The sequence below is a fragment of the Centropristis striata genome, chromosome 4 (genome assembly GCF_030273125.1).
Source record: "Centropristis striata isolate RG_2023a ecotype Rhode Island chromosome 4, C.striata_1.0, whole genome shotgun sequence".
Classification (NCBI taxonomy): Eukaryota; Metazoa; Chordata; class Actinopteri; order Perciformes; family Serranidae; genus Centropristis; species Centropristis striata.
The window spans coordinates 27,769,977-27,791,479 of NC_081520.1; the positions used below are offsets into that span (position 1 = coordinate 27,769,977).

General features: G+C 41.6%; 2 protein-coding genes, 1 long non-coding RNA gene and 1 pseudogene across 3 annotated transcripts; 3 read left to right on the forward strand and 1 right to left on the reverse strand.

Annotated features, from left to right (window-relative positions):
• Window positions 1-672: 672 nt before the first annotated feature.
• On the reverse strand, window positions 673-1,870 carry LOC131970460 (uncharacterized). Its single transcript, XR_009394182.1, has 3 exons — window positions 1,323-1,870; window positions 1,000-1,134; window positions 673-863 (listed from the first exon to the last, which is right to left on the reverse strand). It is a non-coding gene; the product is annotated as an uncharacterized LOC131970460 (long non-coding RNA).
• An 8,461-nt stretch (window positions 1,871-10,331) lies between these two features.
• LOC131970508 (olfactory receptor 2A14-like) lies at window positions 10,332-11,491 on the forward strand. The gene has a single exon (XM_059331921.1). It carries the CDS (start codon window positions 10,344-10,346, stop codon window positions 11,325-11,327), a length of 984 nt encoding a protein of 327 aa, XP_059187904.1. The 5' UTR covers window positions 10,332-10,343; the 3' UTR covers window positions 11,328-11,491.
• A 2,321-nt stretch (window positions 11,492-13,812) lies between these two features.
• On the forward strand, window positions 13,813-14,858 carry LOC131970709 (olfactory receptor 2G6-like; annotated as a pseudogene).
• Window positions 14,859-15,152: 294 nt separating this feature from the next.
• On the forward strand, window positions 15,153-18,253 carry LOC131970710 (olfactory receptor 52D1-like). Its single transcript, XM_059332132.1, has 2 exons — window positions 15,153-15,285; window positions 17,346-18,253. The coding sequence occupies exons 1-2, from the start codon at window positions 15,153-15,155 to the stop codon at window positions 18,251-18,253; spliced, it is 1,041 nt and encodes a 346-aa protein (XP_059188115.1).
• The last annotated feature ends 3,250 nt before the right edge of the window (window positions 18,254-21,503 follow it).

The window sequence follows — 21,503 nt, forward strand, 5'->3', positions numbered from 1 at the left end:
CGTCCAAAAACTGCAAGTTTCACTCATGTGCACTTGGGTTATTATATGTGAACGAAATAAAACTACAACACAAGAGTCAATTCCTCAAAATAAAAACTAAACTAAAACCGATGTATCACTTGTTGAACAAACCAAAACTGAACTGAAACAAAAAAGCAAATTGAATAGCTACATAAAAATAAAAACTAATGAAATTTTTTTTAACTGTAATAACCTTGATGTACACATGGGTGTGGGTGAGAACATAATCGGCAGCGACTTTTGGAGGTAAACACAACAACAACAAGAAAATGTTATTGCAATTGCATTCACTTACCCATGGCTCTCCACCATATCTGCCACAAGAATGTTTACCATCTTTCTTCTTGTTACATCACGGCGCCTGTTTTCTCGTACTCTTTGAATATTTCTTTTCCACCAGGCTTTGAATAGAGAGCGACTCTAACACTCTGAAACGACAATTGCATACCATTCACACTCCAGGTACAGTAGGTATGCCAGCCTGTGCCCCGGGCTGGTGTAAGGGGTGCGTGATAAATGAGAATTAGCTAACATAAAGTAGCTCTAGGTCTTTAGTCCAACACCTACTAAGGCTGCAGTACTAAATACTTACTGAGAAATTTTAATGTAAGGTTTTACATCAGACTAATTGACATCAGGGTCACTATCAGGTGGTTAACTTACATCTCTGGCAATGTTGCTATCCAGGGGTCCTTCAACTAGCTGTCTTTTTCGAACTTTGGTAGATTCCAGTATCAGCGTTGAGTCAGAACCTGATGATGACCCTTGAGATGCACGTGATGGTGATGGTGACCAGTCTGATAAAGATGAGCCCTCTGAGATTTCCTCCTCAGCATTGATACCTAAGAAAAGACACAGCCCTGCATTGTAAATAACGCAATTGACCACGAGAGGAAACAAGTTACAGCTCAAGTTACCTTTTGTAGAAAACAGACTGAAGGTCTTAAAAATTAAAAATATAAGCCTGCAATCTCTTACCATCACATTCTTCGGCCTTGAAAGATACCCCAGATGACTTCAAGAGTTAATCAAATATGTCAGAATCCACTTCCACATTAGAGGAATCCTTTAGGCTCAAGGAAGCAGAACGTGGCAAATTGAATTTTGCCAGCACTAGAACATAAGATACAGTAGATAAGCAAGATTTAGGAGGGAAAAACATGCATTAATGAACAGAACTGATGAACTATAAACACACCGGAGTTAGCAGTAAAGCTAATTTTCATCTGTAGTCTCTAGGAAAAATATTGAAAAACCCTAAATGCACAAATAAACATGACAGTCAAATTAGCCTAAGTTACCTGCTTGCAAAAACTGGGAGTAATTGTACTCGTCCTCCAACTGTGGTACCCTGACCCACTTGCTGACTCCTCTATATTCTACGGGAACCAGCATGTCGCTTCAAGACAAGAATGGCATAATTTATTATTCCTAATTTCTTACATTTACACCCAGTGTTTCCCACGTAGGGGAGTGGGTGGTAATTTGAACACTCTACAATAGAGTCTGTTAGTAAACACGGAAGTCCGTTAGCATTTTTAGCGCATCCGGTTCCCTCACCTAAAAGCCAATACGTTTTTTGAATGGGATTGGTAAAATGCCTTAAATAAGGTCTGTGGTCAACAAAAGCTTAAGCGAGTTTCACGTTTTGTTCTACGACATAAAACACGTCAGTAAATACTCTACTTGTGAACTTTGAAGTTTTTACGTGTCGTAAAAAAGGCGGTTGCTAACAAGTTGCTCAATAGGACTACAAACTGTCGGGGACATGATACGTCATCACCCCGAATATGTTATTTTAACCCCCTGTATGTTGTTTTATGTTATTTATGGGTCTTCAACAAGTCAAAGCAGTCCTAATTCCCCATTATAAAAACTTTTAAAACAAATCAGCCGAAAGTTTAGCGGTGGTGACGTCACACGCGACCGTGTATAGGCCTAACGTTAGCTTTTTACTTCTGCCGATCGCATTTAAGATTCAAATGCGGTATAAACGGTGTTCATATATGAAGATTATCTCGCTGAACAAAACTTGTAAGCATCACAAACCTGTGTAAGCCACAGAGCTTATTTTCAGACATAATCCAAAACGCAATGCAAAATTCCCATTCACTTTTATTTCCTGGAACCAGCGCGATGCTAATCTTCCGGGTTTTGACGTCAGCCCTAACACACTCTATGACAGCTGTCATGCCAAAAAGTGATTGCCTGCCAGAATCTGATTTCTGGCCGCGGGAGCGCGCACGGCAGCCCGTTGAGCGGTCAGATCTTTACATTATGAAGTTCATGAATGAGATCAAGTCATATTTAGGCTGAAATAACCTTTGAGTAACTGTATCTGGCCTTCAATCAATTTTTGGCAGGTGAAATGCCTATTTTGTGTTGTAATGGTCCTTTAAAGGGATTCCAAGCTGTCCTGTGAGCTCTAGTGTTTACATTATGAAGCTCATGAATGAGATCAAGTCATATTTAGGCAGAAATAACCTCTCAGTAACTATACTATGCCTTCAATCAGTTTTTGCGAGGTGAAAACTGAAATAGACGTGTCTATCACATAGTTGCCATGTCTGATTTCGCTACAAACTACACTTCTTTTGGCCACAGTTGTAATAATTACGCAACAACAAACGTTAAACTTTCGAAGCCACATGCCTTTGCTATAATTACATTATAATACAGTTGTGTGTATCTGCATATTAAGACCGTTTAATCCAGAGAAAATTCTGGCAGGCAATCACTTTTTGGCACGACACCGCCACTATCATGCACATGACAGTGCAAGATTACACTGGGTTTTTTTTTTTTGTTAAACAGCATTTCACCTTCCTTCATCACAGTCAAACGGCTGTGTCTCGTTAATTAACGTTGATGGGGAAACAATACAGACAACAATACAACCCAACACTATCAAACACAATGTAAAAATTAGGCCTTTTTTCAATGTGCCTTGCACATGTTTAATGTTGTCGTACGGTAATCGTATCATGTATAGCCTATTCAATACATTCCTAATACTCAAAAAGCCTTTCCTTGATATAGACTTTTAATAATTAGAGGAACTAATGTTAGCTAAACCCTCGTCCAGCGCAGTGTTGGCCAGGGCTAGCGAGCTAAGCTAACGTTAGCTAGCTTGCAAACTTCACCAACTAGCTGGCAGTCAAAGTCATCCACAAATAAAACAAACCAAAAAAAACGGTAATATCAATCCAAAAGAGACAATTTTATCGACCGAAACTTAACTTACCATAGAAAGAAGAGATTTGGACGACAAGTACGACTGCAGTCGGAGCTCTCTGCATGTGCGGTGTGCCACCAGTGTGCCAGTCACTGCCACCTGCGAGCAATTCAAGAGTGGTGGGTGTGGCTAACTCAACGACCCAGAGTGTAAATTCAGAGTGATTCTCACAACGACGGAAATCAACACTAACACTATAAGGGACTGACTCTAGGGGGAGTTAATTTTAATCAATTCTGAGTAAAATTAATAGTAACCCCTGTTAATTTACACCAACACCAAAAAAATAACTCTGGCACATTTGCTGTGTGGACACCATTGTAGGTACCGGGTCATATAGGAGAGGGGACAGAAGGCAGTATGAATTCTTGCAATAATAACATCAATACCTTTACTTTCTTTATCGGTTTTGGAATGTTTGAGATGAAAAGTGAAATTATCAGAGCTTATGCAAAGATCAGAAATTGTTGGATCAGACAGGGGATTGAAACTCCCAGTACGTGTGGTGTGTTCCCCGACTAAGAAACCCATAGAAAGCAGTGAGAAAAACCGACTCCAGTAGTGTATCTACGAAAGGGGTGAAACACCCTTGTCTAAAATGACACACCGATTTGTGGACTAATGGCAAGGTGAGAGGGAGACGTTTATCATTGCCTTCTGGATGCTCTTTCTTTAATCCGTTGAAGAGAAGACGAATGGAAGGATTCCCCAGCAGGCTACATACTGATGGATCCATGCATCTCAAATGAAACTGAATTCCTGCGATTAATGCTTTGATGGAAGAGGGCTGCAGTTTACATGATTTAGAACTGTGAACTATGAAAGCACAGACCATCAGGATGTTTACAGGTAGCACTGCTACAGAGAAAGCTGCACAGAATGAATTAAAGTAAGACCATGCTGAATCATAAGCTTTTAATGTTGCTTTTGACAATCCTGCTCTCATGTAGTGGGAAGCGATGGACATATAGGACTGCAAGGTTAGGCCTAATCTAGAAGGGTTTGCTGGAATGATGGGCATATGAGGCTGGTTGGTGCGGCGTTGGGAGACAGGATCCTGAACTCCTGAAATTTAAAGCGAGACAAAGCATCTGCTACTTGGTTGTCTAAGCCAGGGATGTGCGCAGCGTGGAGCAAGAAATTCCCCGTGACATATGACCAGGTTAAACGTCTCATTAGCCTGTTGATAAATGGAACTGAAGAGCGCCCTTTGTTAATTATATTAACAGTTGCCTCGTTGTCACAAAATACAGCAATTTGTTTCCTTGCCCATTTGTTGCCCCAGAGAACACAAGCCACTACTATCGGATACAATTCTAATAGTGCTGTGGATTGCATTTTTTTAGGTAAGGCAAGCAATTCCTTGGGCCAGACGTCCGCAAACCATTCATCACCATATATCCCCCCAAAACCAATAGAGGGAGCTGCATCTGTAAAAAAATCTCAGGGCGACTGACGTTTCAACAAGATCATTACAGAAGAAGGAAATGCCATTCCAGTGTTCACACAATACTGACCAAAACTTCAAATCGGATCTGCAGCCTTCATCTATGATTACTTGTTGGTGTAGTCTGTCAACCATTTTCGAAAGATCAAGGAGCCTCGAGATAAAGGACCGACATTGCGGGATGATTCGCATGGCAAAATTTAAATGCCCTAGAAGCGAGAGCAACTCGCATTTTGTCATGAATACAGCTTCGGTCGCTTTGCGCATGATGTCGCGAATACGCATCAGTTTCTCATCTGGCAGGGATGCTTGCATGAGGTTGCTGTCGAGGGTGATGCCCAAGAATTCAATGGTATTTGAGGGCCCTTGTGTTTTTTCAGCGGATAGTGGAATGCCTAATGTGTTGAATATTTCTACTAGTGCGTTTATGCTGCGTGATGGTTGAGATTTAGGAAAATCTACAACTAAGAAATCGTCCAACAGATGTAATACAAAAGGCAATTTGCAATTATTTAGCAAGATCCAACAAAGTGCTTCCGATAAGGTGTCAAAAATGCGAGGGCTACTGCAACATCCAAAAGTGAGACGAACAGAGAAATACATTTTGCCCAGCCATTTCACGCCAAAGAGGTGCCACTGAGAAGGATGAAGTGGCATGACTTTAAAGGCGTCTGTAATATCAGCTTTGCCTAACCATGCACCTTTACCAGCTTGTTTAATCATTTTTATGGCGTGGTCTACAGAGGCATAATAGAGTGAAAATTGGGCCGAAGGGATGAGACTATTAATGCTTGATGCACTTTGTCATGAGGAGAGGACAGATCGATGATCAGGCGCTTTTTCCCAGAATATTTACGAGTGGCCACGCCGATGGGACTGATACGGTATATTGGAAAGGGTGGCTTTTCAAAGGGACCAATCATATACCCTCTCTCAACGTCTTTGGCTAGCAGTTTTCTGACGACTTCAGGTTCTTTCAAAGCCGATAGAAGGTTTTTACATTCATGGGACACCTTTGGGAGCCAGCATAACCCAGCCAGAAAACCCTGCATTAACCCAGTTATCAAATAGTTCACGAAACAGCGGTTTGGATGCTTCTTCAGAGCTTTGGAAAGTTCTGTAATTTTCACAGGTGTGGAAACTTTATTCATTTCTTTTTTGCTGGTAGCCGAGGCACCCGTCGTGGACACACCGATCTGGGGTGGCTGTCTCCACAGAAACTGAAAGCTGTTCCCTGCTTCTGTTTTTTTTGGAAGTGGTGGGGAAGCTGAAGCGGGCTTAGGCTGAACAGTTTTTGGACACAGGCTGATGGTGTGTGAAAAGGATCCGCAGACAGAGTAGGAGAGGGCACGATGTCCTGTGAAGTGTCTGCTGACAAGCGCGAAGTCTATGACGGACCAGTCCAGTCTTTGGTTGAATTTTTGGGTGTAGAGGGCTGACTTTGCGGAGAAGGATTTGTGATATTCGTAAAAGAGGTTGCCACCATAAGACATAGCCAGATCGGAAATAATAGCCAGATAGGTATCTAATTCGGCCCTGCGTTCTGGGTAAACTTCACACAATGTGTCTCTGAACACCCCGAAAGCCACATTGAATTCAGCCATAGTGAGGCTTTTGGACAGTCTCGGGTCACTCTCTTTAAGGAAAACAGATAAATCCCCACAGTCAATCACTCTTCTTTCCCCTAGGCCTGACTCAGTTGCATTTAAGAGAATTTTGACAAGATTAATGTCGTTACCTGAGATGATCTGGTTTCTGAGCTGAGGTGATATTGCAGCAGCAGGAGGGAAGAAAGGTACACCAGTTGAAACGGCTGGGACTGCAGTTCCCAGAGTTCTGGGGGGGTTGACTGTGTTGATCGTCTCGGCGGTGACGTCATACACGTGCGCGGGAGCGACAGCAGCAGCGGAAGGTCCGGCAGGTGTTGGAGAGGAGAGCGCGGCCGGGATGGCAGCGGCAGCAACGACAGATGATGAGGCGATGTCTTCCAGTGCTAGAATGCGGGCATTCATCACACTGAGGGACGACTGGATGGACTGGAGAGCTGAAATGACTGGATCGGCGGCTGGAGATGGGTTGGACGGGACGATGGGTGCTGTTGAACTGTTTGTTTTTTAGGCTGGAGGGGCACGTGAGCAGTTCTTGCGTTTTGCCAACGCTTTCCTGGGAGGAGGGGCGGAGTCGGCAGCAGTGGGAGGATCAGGAGCGCTTCCTTGTCCGTGACATTTTTCGAGGAAAAATGTAAACAGTTCTTGGTGGCTGACACCCAACGGGGGGGAGATGTTGTGGCTGTACAGCGCGTCGAGGATTTTAAAGACGGCCACTTGCCGATGGAAGGCGGACCTTTGGTAGCCAGGCGAGCACTCCGGCGGATAGCCGAGACCGGTGAGGCGCCGTCATCCTCTTCCTCCGTCTGGAGATCTGGCAAGGACACATCGTCCTGGAAGAAGTCTTCATCCTGGTCGACGAACGACATACTTATCGCCAGACACAAGGTAAATAGAGACACTAGAGCAAGGTTTAGAACTCTCATTACCTACTTGTAGATTCAGAATGCAGAGCGCAATTGTGTTTGAAAACACAGCAATTCGGGTTTTTAAATGCAGCAATAGGTTAACGCAGCAGTGTTTGCAGCAGAGTGATGCGATGCAGGAGGAATGAGAGGCAGAACAGTTTAAATGGACCGCCTAGTTGTGTGTGTGTGATAGTGATTGGTTGGGCTTGGCGCGGTTGTCAGACCAGCCGACAGCCAAGCAGGCATGACTACCGTATTCCGCCTGAACTAACGCAGAGCTTAATAAATCCACAGTAGGATATTTGTAACATTTCCAAGCTTCAAATGAAGAGTGTAATCCGCATAATTCACCTGGACAGCACAGGGGTGAAAAAAAAACAATGTCGCAATGACTGTAAAGTGAAATGAAGAAAGAAAAAAACTGCATTCACTCGACATGAAATCCTGAACTGTCTGAGTTCTGAGGTTTCTCTCCTATTTCTTTTCTTTGAGCCAACTGCTAATACAGACCAGTCTGGTGACATTATCAGTGGACAGTGCTCCTCTTTTCTTTTGCAGAATGTGGCCAGAGAGAGAGAACAGTCTTTCACATGGTACCGTCGTTGAAGGTGTAGCCAGATATTTTTGTGCCAGAGGTGCCAAGCTTGGGTCGGCCCCTTCGTGTCCAGACCACCACTTGAATGGACAATCCTCTATGGAGATGCTGGGCTCCTTTTTAGGTGGATCTGGCTCCAGTTCAGCATTTGTCAGCATGGCTGGTATGCTTCTTTGCTGATGGAGCTCAAGTGTAGCTCTGACTGCATCCTTGTTTCTGAGAAGCCAGGCAACCATGCTGAGAGTGGAGTTCCACCTGGTGGAAACATCCTGGATGAGGGGCTCCTGTTGCTGTCCAGACTCTTCTTGTTGTCGTTGCAGCTCTGCTGCATTTGCTGGACTGTGCTTAAAATGTCCGACCAGTTTGCAGCATTTTGCCAAGACATTATCAAGACCACTGTCACGGATTGCCATTGTGATGAATCTCTGTATACTGTGCGCAATGCACGGCATGTGCTCGTATGGCAGGACACCGGGATTCCACTGGATGCGTAACGGCTGCAGATCCGTTGTCGGAGCCGTTACGCACCCATTGTAATCAATGTGAGAGATTCCACCGACTCCAGATCCGCTGCGTAATGAGTCCGACGACGCACAGCCATCCGTCAGCCATCGCAACACTTGTGCAGAGCTTCTATTTTAGTCGGATGATGGAGCACGCCACATAAATTCAACACAGAGCAGATCATTCGGGACAGGAAGTCGTGCACAGACACAAAATAAAACATCCGGTATATTTTCAAAATAAAATACCTCTGGTTCACGCCGACTCGTATTTCACAACTTGAAGACGTCATGATGGGCAGGGACAGACATGAAGTCAACAGGTTAGAGGTTTTCACTCGTCTCTTCACCCCACTGACACCGCTCACTCCGGTGCTTGTTGTAAACAAACAGAAATCGCTAAGTGAACACCTCCTGCAGCAGCAGCACATACACACTGTACTGCTACAGAGCTAACTGCCGCTAACAAGGCCGGCCGAGCTCGTTAGCGCTCGTTAAGACCGAGTCGCTGGATTTGTCTCGAGTCATTAATGAGGAGATGTTGATTCTCTTCCAGTTATATCAATTGATTATGCGTGAATTCGCGAGATCTCGTGCGTCCTCGGGACTCCGCTGTCCGCAACAGCTTGACGCAGACGGATCCGGTGTGTGTTGACGGACTGCGGAGATACGCAGCCGTTGCGGACGGATCCCTTTCGGAATCATAGCGCATCCAGTAGAATCCCAGGGTAAGTCTTGCTGCTGCTGTCATATTACGGGCACTATCGGTGCTGATTGTCGTCACCTTCCCTGCGACATTCCACTGCTCTGCAACTTTGGAAAATGTTGGGCACATGTTTCTGCGAAGTGGCGTTCTTCTGTATGTCGAACCGTTGCAAACGAGTGCAATTTCCAGTCAATGTCTATATGATGAGCCGTAACGCCAAGATAATCCTGGTTGCTTACTGACGTCCAGTGATCCCCAGTTAATGCCACACCATTTGCATTTTGTAGGAGGTCCATTTTAGCTTCTTTTTCAGTTTCATATAGCTCCTGTATGCGTGTAAAAATTGTTCCCCGCGACGCTAAGGTGTACGCCTGGTCAGAACATGCCAGCTTGATAACATCCCTAAGACCTGAGTGTTCTACGATGTTGACTGGTCTGCAGTCAGTTGCCACCCATTTAGCGATCGATTTAGTTAACTTCTTCGACGTACTTTCATCCACAGGTCTCTGGCGACTCCCGCACTCCAAAATGGTATTTTGGCGGAGCTGGGGTTTGCTTGGCTGGGGTGTGTCTGCTGCACCTGGGTGTTTAGCATGCAGGTGGTAACTTAAAGTCGATATACTGCGGTGGTAGTTGAATTCCTTTTGACAAAGGTTGCATTTTACTTTTGACTTGTCAACTAAACCGTCTGGAAGTTTTTTATAGTTAAACAAGCCGTTGAAAAAACTCCAGTAGCACTCTTTCTCTCCATCACCGTAAGTTTACTTCAGGAAGCAAACATGGCGCCACAGAGGAGCCGACTACGGGCGAGTAGAAGGGACAAAGAGGCTTGCAATTAAAATGCGATTTTAAAAAATGAATGCGTTATGGATTGCATTAATCTAATTAACGCGTTAATGCTGACAGCCCTAATCTCTACATATTTATGATGTCCCTTTGAGGCAATTTATATATGTTACCCGATATCCCTATACAAAATGGTGCCCCATGTGAGGCATCATTTGCCAAATGTTCCTGATTGTGCAATATCAGTAAACGCATTATAGACAGGTGTGTTCCTTGAGGATAAGGAGGATGTGACTTATTTGCTCTAAAAAACTATATAAAGCAGCTGACCAGAGTGACTGCAGCAGTCTGTGCACAGGCAAAGAACTGTGAGAGCTGCTTGTGAGATTTTCTCTGACTCTTTGTTCAGTGAAGCAGTGTTGTTCAGTGTAAAGCTAAGTAAATAATATGAAGTCACTCTTTTTCAAAATATGTCTTTGATCAAGGAATAGGGTTTTTTTTTTTTTTTAATTAAACCAAAGTTGGCAAAGAAAAAATGGCTTCCCATTTTAAAAAAGGTAATTTAACTTCACCATCTTTGTCTTATTTCATTTTTGACATTTATGAGGATGTTGGATCATTGAGATATTTTTATTTTATGTTAACTGCAGTGTTTTACCTTGTTATTGTTCTTATCAACACTTCTCTGATTGTGGTTATCTGTGTGAACAGAAGCTTACATGAACCTATGTACATTTTTCTGTGCAGCCTGTTTGTAAATGAACTGTATGGTAGTACAGGGTTGTTTCCATTTCTTCTGGTTCAGATCCTCTCTGACATTCATACTATTTCTGTTTCTTTGTGTTTCCTGCAGATTTTCTGTTTGTATACTTATGCAAATATAGAATTTTGTAATTTAGCCGTCATGTCTTATGACAGATATCTTGCTATCTGTTGTCCTCTACAATATAACACACGTATGACATTTAACAAAGCAGTTATCTTTATTATTGTTGTCTGGTTGTATTCTTTTGTCAATGTCCTGATTCCTCTATCCTTAAACATCCGTTTGACATTTTGTGGAAACATCATGAACAGTTTGTGTTGTCATAACTACCTTGTTGCAAAGTTGGCCTGTTCTGACATCAAAGTGAATAATATTTATGGACTCTTTGGTACTGTTCTCACCATCTTAGTCCCTCTGCTTCCAATCCTTTTCTCCTACATGAAGATTCTCAAAGTGTGTTTTTCTGGCTCCAAACAGACAAGACAGAAAGCTGTCAGCACCTGCACACCTCACCTCGCTTCTCTGCTCAACTTTTCTTTTGGCTGCAGCTTTGTAACCATTCAGAGTAGATTTGATATGAGCAGTGTACCCACTGAGCTACGTATTATTCTGTCTCTGTATTTTCTCATCATACAGCCACTTTTAAGTCCTATCATGTTTGGATTGCAAATGTCTAAAATACAGAATATATGTAAAAATGTCCTCTGTTCTAAAATGTTGACTTTTCCAAGAGATAAAATGTTGATTGTATGAAGTGGCAGTAAATTGTGTTTATATGCCTGAAAGGAAATCATAAACAAGTAAAGAGATAAATACTCATCAGTTCTTATGTGTTTTATTACAACTTCCCAAGCCTATGATGGTGTTAAACTGTTGTATTAACACAGTCAACTTTTATTATATTTTAAATCTGTATCACAAATATACATGAGTATTAAACATCACTAATATACAAACACCATAATTATGGCTCTGTAAGGTGGCAGTCGCACTTTTCTTTCCTCTCTCCCTCCCTGTGTGTTTTCCTGCTTCGCTGCTCTCATCTCATCTTATCTTCTGTCTTATTCTTTGGAAGAATCTCTCTACACTGCTCTCAAAACAAAAAAATCATGGATTTGATCAACTGGACTCTCAACGCAATTGACCCCATCTTCTCGACCAGAAGCCTGGGCTCCTGGCCCTCCTGCCCTGCCGGCACGTTTGCAGCTGGCTACGTGATGGACGTGGGAGAGGTGGCGTGTCGTGTGCCAGGCGGCTCTTTCCATGGAGGATATTCAAGACCTCTATTTATTCGGAACCTTGATAACAGGGCTTTTGCTGATTGGATTAGGCATTGCTCTGGTTTATCGAGATACACAGAAAACGGTGACAGCTGTCCAAAGCCCCATAAGGCTGCCCGTGACGATTGATATGGTGGGCAGAGCTGTCGGCACTCAGGCTGTGGTCACAAACTGCACTTTGGATAAAATCATGTAGCGACTGACGGCCCTGGAAAAGCAACTGGATCGATCCAGAGACCAGCACGGACATTATCGACAAGATGAGTAGCAGAAAATTGCTGCCACTTTCGCCTACAGCCCAAATCCCAATCTTATTTGGCCTCCCCCAAACAGCCCTGGCTCAAGGCTGATCTGGAAAAAATTCCCATGTTGAGCACTGCAGGGAGACTCTCAAACGCTACCCCCAATCCACGCCTCAGCGAGACAAGCGGGTCTGTGACAGCACCTTTAGCGGTGGATGGCTGCTTGACTGTGCTACCCCCCATGGCATGTCATTAGTCTGTTCATGTTGTGAAGTATATTATGTATGTGTTTATGTTGCTGAGGTTTTTTTAATAGGTTTTGCCTCCTTTCCTCACCTCACGTGCTGTATTTCTTTTTCTTCATCTCTGTCTTCCTGTCCTGTTCACCTTTGTCAATTTGTTTGTGTGTTTTATACGTTTTGGACGGGTTGACAGCAAATTTCTTTGTACTAGTACTTGTTACTCTGTGCAATGACAATAAAGGCTTCTGATGATTCAAAGAGAGTGGTAATTAACAGGTTAATACACTCTGGAAAGCCACTAAAACACAAGGACAGAACAGATCTGGGAACACTCACTCTGGATGGACGTCCAGACTTTCTGAATTTCTGTTTTCCGTAGGATCATGTAGGACCATGTAGGTGGAGTGTGCCAAATTTTAACAATATAGCATCTTTGTAATGAGAGAAAAAGTTATCATTCTTGAAAATTAGTAGCAGACCAGATAGTAGGAGTAAATAAGGGTATAACCCAAGTTTATCTTGTGAGTAATGTAATGGTTTGGGCTTGCATTGCTTCATCTAGGACCGGCTCATTGATCTTAATCAATGACAAAACACATGTGATGGCAGCAGAAAAATGAACTCACAAGTTTACAGAAACATTTTGTTTCACATCCAGCTGGTGTGAGGCCCTGAGGTCGACCCAGAACACCCCGAAGATATTATATATCTCGTCTGACCTGGGAACACGTCTGAGTCCCTCAGGAAGAGCTGGAGTATTTTTTTCAATGACAATGAGGATCACAATTTAAAAAAAGATTATTCCCAGGTGTTCCAGTGGCTATCCCTACCGCTTTTTTAGAAGTCTCACAGATTAAATAGGATTCCATTCTAATCAATGTGTCAATCCTCATCTTTAAGCATTAAGTCTATTTTTGACTCATTTAATGAATCGGTTTTTTTGCATATAGAGCTGTTTAAACCACATAAACATCCTACAATATATGTGTTTTAGATGTATTAACCGAAATCTACATTCATTGATCAACGCTGCCACTCCATCTGTGTTACTGTTTCACTACATGGATATTTCCTTCAATTTATACACCCAACGTTATTTGTCGGTGTAATAGCTGAGAAAACAAAGTAACAAATGTTATGTTTTGGTGTTTAGTCTTGATGGTTTGTTGCATGAACAGCTGTTACTAAGAATGTTTTGGTGCCACTTCTAGATTGTGTAGTTTACTGTATAAGCAAGCTGACAAAAAACAAATAATTGAAACTGCCAGTCAAACAGGTTCGAGCCTTGAGGATAAGGTGGATGTGACATATTGGCTCTAAAATAACATATAAAGCAGCTGACCCAAGTGACATTTTCTGTTTGTTCAGTAAGCAGTGTTGTTCAGTGTAAAGCTCAGGAAAAAATATGAAGTCACTTTAATCAAAGAATTATACCATTTTTTTTATTTAAAAGAGAAGTACATTTTTATGGATAATGGCGTCCCATATTAAAGAAGGTAATTTAACTTCATCATCTTTCTCTTATTTCATTCTTGAAGGTTATGAGGATGTTGGATCGTTGAGATATTTTTATTTTATGATAGCTGCAATGTTGTACGTTGTAATTGTAATTGTCAACACTTCTCTGATTGTGGTTATCTGTGTTAACAGAAGCTTACATGAACCTATGTACATTTTTCTGTGCAGCCTGTTTGTAAATTAACTGTATGGTAGTACAGGGTTGTTTCCATTCCTTCTGGTTCAGATCCTCTCTGACATTCACACTGTTTCTGTTTCTTTGTGTTTCCTGCAGATTTACTGTTTGTATACTTACGGAAGTATAGAATTTTGTAATTTAGCCGTCATGTCTTATGACAGATATCTTGCTATCTGTTGTCCTCTGCAATATAACACACGCATGACATGTAACAAAGCAATTATCTTTATTATTGCTGTATGGTTGTACTCTTTTCTCAGTGTCCTGATTCCCTTTTCCTTAAACATCCGTTTGACACTTTGTGGAAACATCATGAACAGTTTGTGTTGTGATAACTACCTTGTTGCAAAGTTGGCCTGTTCTGACATCAAAGTGAATAACATTTATGGACTTTTTTCCACTGCTGTCTCATTGTTAGTCCCTCTGCTTTCAATCCTTATTTCTTACGGTAAAATTCTCAAAGTGTGTTTTTCTGGCTCCAAACAGACGAGACAGAAAGCTGCCAGTACCTGCATACCTCACCTCGCTTCTCTGCTCAACTTTTCTTTTGGCTGCAGCTTTGTAACCATTCAGAGTAGATTTGATATGAGCAGTGTACCCACTGAGCTACGTATTATTCTGTCTCTGTATTTTCTCATCATACAGCCACTTTTAAATCCTATCATGTTTGGATTGCAAATGTCTAAAACACAGAATATATGTAAAAATGTCCTCTGTTCTAAAATGTTGACTTTTCCAAGAGATAAAATGTTGATTGTATGAAGTGGCAGTAAATTGTGTTTATATGCCTGAAAGGAAATCATAAACAAGTAAAGAGATAAATACTCATCAGTTCTTATGTGTTTTATTACAACTTCCCAAGCCTATGATGGTGTTAAACTGTTGTATTAACACAGTCAACTTTTATTATATTTTAAATCTGTATCACAAATATACATGAGTATTAAACATCACTAATATACAAACACCATAATTATGGCTCTGTAAGGTGGCAGTCGCATTTTTCTTTCCTCTCTCCCTCCCTGTGTGTTTTCCTGCTTCGCTGCTCTCATCTCATCTTATCTTCTGTCTTATTCTTTGGAAGAATCTCTCTACACTGCTCTCAAAACAAAAAAATCATGGATTTGATCAACTGGACTCTCAACGCAATTGACCCCATCTTCTCGACCAGAAGCCTGGGCTCCTGGCCCTCCTGCCCTGCCGGGACGTTTGCAGCTGGCTACGTGATGGACGTGGGAGAGGTGGCGTGTCGTGTGCCAGGCGGCTCTTTCCATGGAGGATATTCAAGACCTCTATTTATTCGGAACCTTGATAACAGGGCTTTTGCTGATTGGATTAGGCATTGCTCTGGTTTATCGAGATACACAGAAAACGGTGACAGCTGTCCAAAGCCCCATAAGGCTGCCCGTGACGATTGATATGGTGGGCAGAGTTGTCGGCACTCAGGCTGTGGTCAGAAACTGCACTTTGGATAAAATCATGTAGCGACTGACGGCCCTGGAAAAGCAACTGGATCGATCCAGAGACCAGCACGGACATTATCGACAAGATGAGTAGCAGAAAATTGCTGCCACTTTCGCCTACAGCCCAAATCCCAATCTTATTTGGCCTCCCCCAAACAGCCCTGGCTCAAGGCTGATCTGGAAAAAATTCCCATGTTGAGCACTGCAGGGAGACTCTCAAAAGCTCCCCCCAATCCACGCCTCAGCGAGACAAGCGGGTCTGTGACAGCGCCTTTAGCGGCGGATGGCTGCTTGACTATGCTACCCCCCGTGGCATGTCATTAGTCTGTTCATGTTGTGAAGTATATTATGTATGTGTTTATGTTGCTGAGGTTTTTTTAATAGTTTTTGCCTCCTTTCCTCACCTCACGTGCTGTATTTCTTTTTCTTCATCTCTGTCTTCCTGTCCTGTTCACCTCTGTCAATTTGTTTGTGTGTTTTATACGTTTTGGACGGGTTGACAGCAAATTTCGTTGTACTAGTACTTGTTACTCTGTGCAATGACAATAAAGGCTTCTGATGATTCAAAGAGAGTGGTAATTAACAGGTTAATACACTCTGGAAAGCCACTAAAACACAAGGACAGAACAGATCTGGGAACGCTCACTCTGGATGGACGTCCAGACTTTCTGAATTTCTGTTTTCCGTAGGATCATGTAGGACCATGTAGGTGGAGTGTGCCAAATTTTAACAATATAGCATCTTTGTAATGAGAGAAAAAGTTATCATTCTTGAAAATTAGTAGCAGACCAGATAGTAGGAGTAAATAAGGGTATAACCCAAGTTTATCTTTTGAGTAATGTAATGGTTTGGGCTTGCATTGCTTCATCTAGGACCGGCTCATTGATCTTAATCAATGACAAAACACACGTGATGGCAGCAGAAAAATGAACTCACAAGTTTACAGAAACATTTTGTTTCACATCCAGCTGGTGTGAGGCCCTGAGGTCGACCCAGAACACCCCGAAGATATTATATATCTCGTCTGACCTGGGAACACGTCTGAGTCCCTCAGGAAGAGCTGGAGTATTTTTTTCAATGACAATGAGGATCACAATTTAAAAAATGATTATTCCCAGGTGTTCCAGTGGCTATCCCTACCGCTTTTTTAGAAGTCTCACAGATTAAATAGGATTCCATTCTAATCAATGTGTCAATCCTCATCTTTAAGCATTAAGTCTATTTTTGACTCATTTAATGAATCGGTTTTTTTGCATATAGAGCTGTTTAAACCACATAAACATCCTACAATATATGTGTTTTAGATGTATTAACCGAAATCTACATTCATTGATCAACGCTGCCACTCCATCTGTGTTCCTGTTTCACTACATGGATATTTCCTTCAATTTATACACCCAACGTTATTTGTCGGTGTAATAGCTGAGAAAACAAAGTAACAAATGTTATGTTTTGGTGTTTAGTCTTGATGGTTTGTTGCATGAACAGCTGTTACTAAGAATGTTTTGGTGCCATTTCTAGATTGTGTAGTTTACTGTATAAGCAAGCTGACAAAAAACAAATAATTGAAACTGCCAGTCAAACAAGTTCGAGCCTTGAGGATAAGGTGGATGTGACATATTGGCTCTAAAATAACATATAAAGCAGCTGACCCAAGTGACATTTTCTGTTTGTTCAGTAAGCAGTGTTGTTCAGTGTAAAGCTCAGGAAAAAATATGAAGTCACTTGAATCAAAGAATTATACCATTTTTTTGTTTTAAAAGAGAAGTACATTTTTATGGATAATGGCGTCCCATATTAAAGAAGGTAATTTAACTTCATCATCTTTCTCTTATTTCATTCTTGAAGGTTATGAGGATGTTGGATCGTTGAGATATTTTTATTTTATGATAGCTGCAATGTTGTACGTTGTAATTGTAATTGTCAACACTTCTCTGCTTGTCGTTATCTGTGTTAACAGAAGCTTACATGAACCTATGTACATTTTTCTGTGCAGCCTGTTTGTAAATGAACTGTATGGTAGTACAGGGTTGTTTCCATTCCTTCTGGTTCAGATCCTCTCTGACATTCACACTGTTTCTGTTTCTTTGTGTTTCCTGCAGATTTACTGTTTGTATACTTACGGAAGTATAGAATTTTGTAATTTAGCCGTCATGTCTTATGACAGATATCTTGCTATCTGTTGTCCTCTGCAATATAACACACGCATGACATGTAACAAAGCAGTTATCTTTATTATTGCTGTATGGTTGTATTCTTTTGTCAGTGTCCTGATTCCCTTTTCCTTAAACATCCGTTTGACACTTTGTGGAAACATCATGAACAGTTTGTGTTGTCATAACTACCTTGTTGCAGAGTTGGCCTGTTCTGACATCAAAGTGAATAACATTTATGGACTTTTTTCCACTGCTGTCTCATTGTTAGTCCCTCTGCTTTCAATCCTTATTTCTTACGGTAAAATTCTCAAAGTGTGTTTTTCTGGCTCCAAACAGACGAGACAGAAAGCTGCCAGTACCTGCATACCTCACCTCGCTTCTCTGCTCAACTTTTCTTTTGGCTGCAGCTTTCAAATTCTTCAGAGTAGATTTGATATGAGCAGTGTACCCAGTGTGCTGCGTATTATTCTGTCCCTGTACTTTCTCATCATGCCGCCATTTTTGAACCCTTTCATGTTTGGTTTGCAAATGTCAAAAATATGGAATAAGTGTAAACATATCCTCTTTCATAAAATGTTGGCTCGTCGCAAAATAAAATGACATAAAGAAAGTGTCAGTCACCTATGCATAACATCAATTAATAAAATGTGCTGAATAAAAACATGATTATATACAGTATATATGATAGATATTAAATTATAGACAGTATACTCTGAATATAATGCAGTGGTTCTGTAAAAAAGGTTTTGGTTGACAATATCAAATTATTTTCTTGACAAAAAAAGAAATGATGAAGGTATACGAATTTAGATAGTTATGTTCACTGAACAAGTTCCTTGTCATTGTGAGTAAACGGTATTGTAACACCAGTCAGCACCAAGCCAAACCACATTTACTGAAAGGGTTAAATTGTGTATATATTCCTGAAAGGAAATCATAAACAAGTAAAGAGATAAAAACTCATCAGTTCTTATGTCTTTCATTGCAGCTTCCAAGGCCTAGGATGTTTTTAAGCTGTTGTCAACTTTCATTATATTTTAATTCTGTATCACAAATATACAGTATAAAACATGAGTTATTTATGAATACCATAATTGTCACACACAACGTGTGTGTAAACTGAACGTAATTAACAGGTGAATGCACTCTGGAAAGCCACTGAAACACCAGGCCAGAACAGAGTGGGGAAGGCTCACTCTGGGGGGACGTCCAGTCTCCAGACTATACTGAAACTGGCCGAAACTGGCCTGAACTTGTTCTGAGGGGAATTTCAGTTTTCATTGCGACCAGCCTATGGAGGTGGAGTGTACCAGATTTAAACAATATGACATCCTTGTAATGAGAGAAAAATAATATATTTTTTTAAAGTAAGGAGCAGACCAGAAAGTAGGAGGGGATTATGCTTATATCATTTGATACCAAGATATAAACAGATGCAAATGTTAAAAATTTTAGTTGATGTTCTAAAGAATCAACTCGGGTCTTATTATCATTTGGGAATAAACTCTCTGATCGGGGAAGAACTGTTGTAGAAAATCTTTAAAGAAAAACACTTGACGACCAGGTAGATTCGAATTACAGCCTTGTGCAGAATTTATTGTAGGTATCAAAAACAGATACAGATGTCAGAGTTGTTCTGATCATTGGAGTTGTCTGTCACCTTTGAGGAGACAGCACTTTGAGTTTCTCTTTTTGTTTTGCAGGTCCGTGTGTCATTATTTCTATGTAACTGAAGTTCAATGGGCCTCATTCATGAAACGTGAGCAGAACGAATTTGTTTGTAAACCGTTCGCAGACGGAAATTTACGTGCATCTCCGCATTCATCAATATTTTAGTAGCTCCGATCTTTTCGTAGCTACTAACAAAATCTACACATGCTGCTGACCACACGTAGTGCTTGTGTAAATTTAAGAACGCATATAAATAATGCTCGTCACTGTTGGAAATTACAATTTTAATTCATAATGCGTTCTGTTATGTACACAATACGCAGATGCCTTTGAAACATGTGATATAAACATGGCAAACGATTAAAAATATAACATTTAGTTAAATTAGTTGGCAATTGACGGGATTAAGATTCAGATTAAACTCATAATTGTGAATTATCTATGTAAATTGACGCATCCTGCCTGCAGTTCTCAGAGGTATCATTAAATTAATGCCAGAGTATATCCAATTTCTATACGGCGCACAACGGCAGACAGAAGTAATGCAGGGGTTCAGCGCAGTTGCAAACATGCCAGGTGTTATCGGTGCCATAGACTGCACACACGTACGCATCAAGGCTCCATCCGGTGATGCATTTGCTTACATTAACCGGAAAAACTTTCATTCCGTGAATGTGCAACTGATCTGTGACGCAAAGTGTGTGTTGTTAAACGTTGTGGCACGGTGGCCCGGTGGGACGCATGACGCATTCATCCTGCGTAATTGCGCAGTTGGCACGCGTTTGGAGGATGGAGCTGTGAGAGACGGCTGGCTCATTGGTAAGAATATAGCCTGCATAATCACATGTGTGTGTTATATATGGACTTACCTTTCTATATCCATAGGGGATAGGGGTTACCCACTGACGCCGTGGCTTATGACCCCACTGGCCAGCCCGCAGACACCACAGGAGCATACAATGAGGCGCACGCGGCTACTCGGGCCGTTGTAGAGCGCACCAACGGGGTATTTGGACTCTGAGCGTCCTCCTCCTGTGGCAGATGTACTTTTTTTGTGTGCGCTAATGCGTTTCTTTGCGTCAAGTTTAATGTCAAACCATTTACGTTTAACCTCGGACGTAGTTCTTTGCACTACAGAAACCACATTTACTGCGTCCGTCACCTCCCTCCACGCTTTCGCTTTGCCTGTCCCTGTCACACCACTACTAACAGATGAAAATAAAAATTTTCTTTTGGACTCCACTTCGCCCAAAATAACTTCAATCTCCGCTTCGGAAAAATTCTTTTTTCTTTCTCGTTCTTTTTTTCTTTGTGCCATGACTGACAGGTTGACAGGATGCCTCTACACACCTCCTTATATGGTGGTCATTAGCAATTCACGTGCGGGGTTCATGCTAATTGCTGATTATCGGGAGCGCGCTGCCACCTTACGATGGATTGGCATTCATGATCATACACACGTGTTTACGATCAGATCTGAGTTTCCCGCGGCGTTCATGAATCCGGAGTAGGTTTTTAGTAGCGTAGGCTTTTATGTGCAAATCTACGCACAAATCTACTAACGTTTCATGAATGAGGCCCACTGTCCTGTAATTTCCTGTTATGTTCCACTTTTGATATGAGAGCACACTGGGGAGGTCAGATTCCTATTCTAATGTTATCGTATCAACCAGAGCATCCGCTTTGGATATGCTAAGCTGACTTGTCTAATGAGTTTTTCCTTTCCCCAGTACTTGGTATTTGTTTTCCTTCAGAAATTAGTAGTAAATCTTTTCTGATAGTGGCTGAGTTTTGGAGAGGCCCACATGCCTTTGCATGGCAGTTAATATCTGTATGACCTCCGGCAAATCAGAGAAAGTGATAGAGGGATCCAAAAATGAATTTGCAGAATTTGGACTTTCTAGTGTGTCCACCTGACAAGTTAAATGTGGAGAGGGTCTCAGCACCATTTGGGGTCAGCAACACTGTGAGACAGGTAAGATTTATTTTGATATTTGCATCATCTGATAACTTCATGTCCTGTTAGGTCACCTCCTGTTTAGTTGTTCTTCCTGGTTCTTAAGAAAAGCATAGCAGACGTGTGCATGCTCTAAGTGTGATCAGCTTCCATCCACTCAGAAGCTTTTACCTTTTAAGTGATGGAAAGGCTAATATGTGTAGAAAGAAAGGATCCGCTCGC